Source organism: Trachymyrmex septentrionalis, unplaced genomic scaffold (assembly GCF_001594115.1).
Source record: "Trachymyrmex septentrionalis isolate Tsep2-gDNA-1 unplaced genomic scaffold, Tsep1.0 scaffold63, whole genome shotgun sequence".
Classification (NCBI taxonomy): Eukaryota; Metazoa; Arthropoda; class Insecta; order Hymenoptera; family Formicidae; genus Trachymyrmex; species Trachymyrmex septentrionalis.
Window position 1 is genome coordinate 1,278,613 of NW_017305811.1, and position 4,769 is coordinate 1,283,381.

Sequence of the window (4,769 nt, forward strand, 5' to 3'; positions counted from 1 at the left end):
AAAAATTCATGCGAATATCGTAATAGGGTTATAAGTATTTTTTTAAAGGTATGTACATTGTATGCACGGTCATTCGTGCACGCGTACGTCCGACATATACGTATATGTATATATATGTATGTATATATATATATATAATATAAATAATATCTAAATATATAAATCTATATATATAAATGTAATTATTTTATATATATTTTATATATATTATTATTTAATTATTAATATTTATATAACAATAATGCATATATTCTAAGAAAATACCCGGGAAAAAATGTTTTATATAAAAAATTAACACATATTTTGTATATAATTGTATACAATTATATATAAAATATGTCCATTTATATAATAATTTTTTCCGGAATTTTTTTAAAGAAAATCTGAATTCTATTGGAATTAAATAAAAAAGACTCGTTAAAATTTAAGGTATAGTATTCTAATAAAGAACTCGTTAGAAAACAGATAAAAACAGATTTAGTGTCGGCTTTTCCATAGTTATTTCCCATTTATCATCAGCGATTATTTTTAACCAATGACATACGTCACATATTGCGACCTTAAAATATAATCATTCGAAATAACCGACTTGTAACAAACGCGCGATAAGGAAACGTGATAATAATGAAATGAACTTTTTTTTTTCTTTCGAACACTATTCTTACCTAACGCGATCACAGCCGGTACTAAAATCAGCAGATGTCTGAAATTAATACCGTACACTTCATCCTGCGGGATCGCACTGTTAAACAGCTCGGCCCATAAGTAAGCGACCGCAGCTTGCGCCGCAAATCGCACTGCGGAAAACGGCGGCTGTAAAAAAAAAAGTAATAATAAATTCAATTTCGTCATCGGTTTACAAAGCGTCAGTCGTGGATCGCATTTATTTTGCCAACTTCCATTTACATTCTTAATTACTGTACGTGTCAGCGAATAAATTGCGATTAAACATTTATGTGATTATTGTATTATGTACGTGATTATCGTATAATGCGCAACGTCATCAATTCTTCGAATAACAGCGATGCAGAACAAGTTAATGGTATCAATCGTAATGTAAGGTTGATGTTAAGAAATATATTTCAAGACTATAGCGACGTCACTGGCTAATGCTAGTCGGTAAATTCTAAACGCCGAATATTTATTTACCTTTCGATTAGCTCTGACTTTTCGTTTAAAATCCTCGATAAACGCCGGGTCGTTATTCGTATCGGCCACGTACGCAGGTATCCTATAAATGTCCCTGAGAAAACCGCAACCTACATAACCGCCGAATGTACTGATGTACACGAATGCCTGATCGTCTCTGCCAAGATACACATGATGTGCTCCGAAGAGTCCACCGAACAACCAGAAAAAATAAGCCCAGAACTTAGTTTTAACACTTTTGTACCCCGGATCATGCATACCCAATCCATTTTGTTTCGTTCTTTCCATGTTATCTTCTAAAGCAACAGGTCACAAAATACTCATTTTGAATCACTATCAATTAATCGCGTGGACAATTACTTGTCCTGGTCGGAGATTTTACGAAATTCTACGCGAAAAATTACATGTCCTACCGTGTCGTCGTCATTTACACATCTTCACAGGCAAAATAAAATTTTACACGCAAATAACTTTTTACTGTTTTAGGACTCGGATACACCTGTATCGGTGGTATATCGTGAAATGACGGTCGTGGTTCCACTGCACCGGTTTCTGGTTCAACGCTCCGCCAGGTATAACGGTATCAGTTCAGGGACGTAGCAAGCAGAAATATATATATTCCTAATAAGGAAATAATCCACCAATTGCTGGAAGAAAAACATAAAAGCAAATTGAGCAAATATTTATTAATTTATAAAACTTACAATTGCATTCTTAGTAACAGCAGTTACATCATTTAATTACGATATATTTTGTATCGTACTATGTTTTAATAAATAATCTTTTTAAAATGTTTAAAATGTTGATCACCAATTAAATCAATCGTGTATTATATTTCATATAATAAATAATGAACGAAAATTCTTGTATAATAATACAAAAAAAATGCTTAATTTTATTGCAAAAATAACACATTTGGCAATTTGAGCAATTTATTTAAAAGGACGTACCAGGATAACGAATAAAAAATCGATTTTAAATAATTAAATTTTATTTTATCGGAAAATTCAATTATCAAAAAACAAAAGAATTTATAGATGTACGTATTTCTAGAGTTCTAATTCGATTGGAGAAAAAATAATTAACTTATTAAACATTCCTAAAAGTGCGTAAGATCACTTGAACGCATCGTTCAATAGATGAAACTACTAAGATAAAAATCAAGATCTGCTCGACGCAAGTGAAAATATCAATATTCTTTAAGATCCTAAAACATTTCATATTTAAACTTAAAGTTCTAATTGCTATAGAATTGTGAAAACTCGTAATCAAAGTTAGTTGCAACAATTTTGTTAGTTGCATGTTGCACTTTGTAAAAGTAACATCACAATGTAAAAATTATTTTCTTTTCTTATAATTATATGAAATATAAAGTAGATAAAAAATGGTCGAAACAACAAAAGAGTAAAACAAATGTAAAGACAATATCCTTTAATAATTATTCTGAAAATGATCGAATAAGGAAAATAAAAGTGTAAGGAATTAATGTTCTAATTTACCGAGTATTTGATACGCGTACTAAATAGTAACATTCTATTAAATTATCTTAATTTCGACAATACATTTAAAGAATAGTGTACTAAGCTGGTACAATATGCATCTAGATAATTAATTAAGTCGTGTATACATATCGTGTATACGTTTATACGTCGAAATTAAAAAATTAAAATAATTTTATAAAAAATTACTGATTAATATTAAGTGCTCGGTGTAAATAACGACAATGTAGCTGAGGAAGTTTGCCATGTCTGCAGAAGACATTATATATGTAAAATTGTGTTTATTAAAATAATACGCTTTTATGTCAGAATATTAAAATTTTGTAAATAAATTTATTTGATTTAAATATACATATTTCAATGCATTTTTAGCATAATGATGAATCAAGACATTGCCCTGTGATTATTTTTGTAAAACACATAGAGAAAGTGAGCTAGGATAAAAATTTTCGGAGAACAATTCTTAAGCAAGTATTCATTCGGTTCTTATTTCATAATAATTTTAAATAATGTCTTATTATGTGTCTATAATATAAACAGTAATTTTTTTGGCGCGATTAATTTTTTATTGATCTCATTCTGTCGATATCTGCACACGAGAAGTCATGGTGTCTCCATCTTTTGGTGAAATAGCAACTAAGTAAGTATGAATTATCTACAGATGATATACTTATTTTACAAATATATTATATTATATTATAGAATTATATTATTTTATTTAATAATACATAGATAATATAATATATATTATCAAATAATCTTAATAATAATAACACTTAATAATGTATAAAAACATAATAAATTCATCTTTAATAAAATTTAAACAAGTATGGTCCTCAAAATATAAAATTAATATAGAATTTTTTAAAAATCAGTGTTGCACCAAATGTTGATATCACAAATAATATTCTGCAGCTTCCACAAATTAGCATTCTTCTATTTCAAAGATTTTATATACCGACGATTAGACCACAGCATTGCATCACGCAGTTGTTCGGAAATCAATATGGCGTCAGACATAGTCATACATCGATGCTAACAGTTGACCGGTGGCTCATTTCAATGTGATTATTTTTGAGTGTTTCGTACGTTGTTGACAATACCTGCCAGCCTTGCCACTGTTTCCGAGGATACGCGAGGATGGAAGAATATTCAAAACAAGAAACAAAGCTCAGTCATAAGGAGTGGCGTCGCATTGTGAAGAAAGAGCGTCGCAAGCGTAAACGACAGATAATCGCACAAGAACGCGACACCAATGAAGAACGCTTGAGGGCAGCACTGGAAAACAATATGGAATATATGCAATTTTGCGCGGAAAAAGAGAAACAAGAGAAAGAAAAAGAAGCACGAGAACAAGAGAAACATGCAGAAAGAGAGAGGCTCTGGCTGGAAGAAGAAGTAAATATACATATACTACATAATGTATTACAATTATATATTTTCTTAGGAATTTTTTTATTGGTTTCTTTAATTTTTTTCATAGTTTCGTTATATTCAAAATATTACATTATTGTATTTATTTTTTATAAATTTTTTGATAAAAAAATTTTTCTATGATAGCTTATTCAAAAAATTTAACGAAATTTGTTTTTGTAATTTGAAATGTTAATGTAGAGAAAATATGAATCTTAATTTTTTTTATGCAATAGCATAAGTATATTTAAGAGTAAGAAACTAATAATTATTATTAATTTATGATTTATTAGTTTTGTAGACATGTATTTACATTTTATTTATACATACTTGTTTATGGAACATTTATATAATAAAAAATTATAAATTTAATGTGTTAGTCAAATATTTATGTTAATAATTGCAAATTTCAATAATCAATTGTCAATAATGTCAGCGTTCTGTAATTTTTTTATTTTATTCTGGATTTCTTTCTGGGAAAATTTGCTCAGAGTTGGTTTTTAATAGTCTTGTCGATGCAATTGATTATTGATATATATAATAATACCGATTATATGTTTATTCATTATTTAAATTGTGTATAAAATTACCAAATAGTGAAACATTTATCTTTTCAATATATAAAGTTAAAATAAAACAAAATAAAATTATACAATATAAAGTAATAATATCTCAATGTGTATATATATATATATATATATATATATA

The 4,769-nt window shown here is 28.2% G+C and overlaps 2 protein-coding genes across 3 annotated transcripts in view; one reads left to right on the top strand and one right to left on the bottom strand.

Annotated features, from left to right (window-relative positions):
* LOC108753049 (dnaJ homolog subfamily C member 22) overlaps window positions 1-1,782 on the bottom strand; it is a 3,854-nt gene extending 2,072 nt beyond the window's left edge. The window contains exons 1-3 of one of the 2 annotated variants that reach the window (XM_018494386.1): window positions 1,563-1,782; window positions 1,150-1,445; window positions 666-813 (exon numbers count right to left, since the gene is read on the bottom strand). In XM_018494386.1, the coding sequence (XP_018349888.1) occupies window positions 666-813; window positions 1,150-1,437 (436 nt within the window). In that variant the 5' untranslated portion in view covers window positions 1,438-1,445; window positions 1,563-1,782. Of the gene's footprint in view, window positions 1-665; window positions 814-1,149 lie in introns of both variants that reach the window. The other variant, XM_018494385.1, reaches the window with a different exon arrangement.
* A 1,703-nt stretch (window positions 1,783-3,485) lies between these two features.
* Window positions 3,486-4,769, top strand: part of LOC108752996 (U2 small nuclear ribonucleoprotein auxiliary factor 35 kDa subunit-related protein 2) — a 3,591-nt gene continuing 2,307 nt past the window's right edge. Inside the window, exon 1 of the mRNA XM_018494273.1 lies at window positions 3,486-4,046. Coding sequence (XP_018349775.1) covers window positions 3,789-4,046 — 258 coding nt within the window. The 5' untranslated portion in view covers window positions 3,486-3,788. The remainder of the gene's footprint in view (window positions 4,047-4,769) is intronic.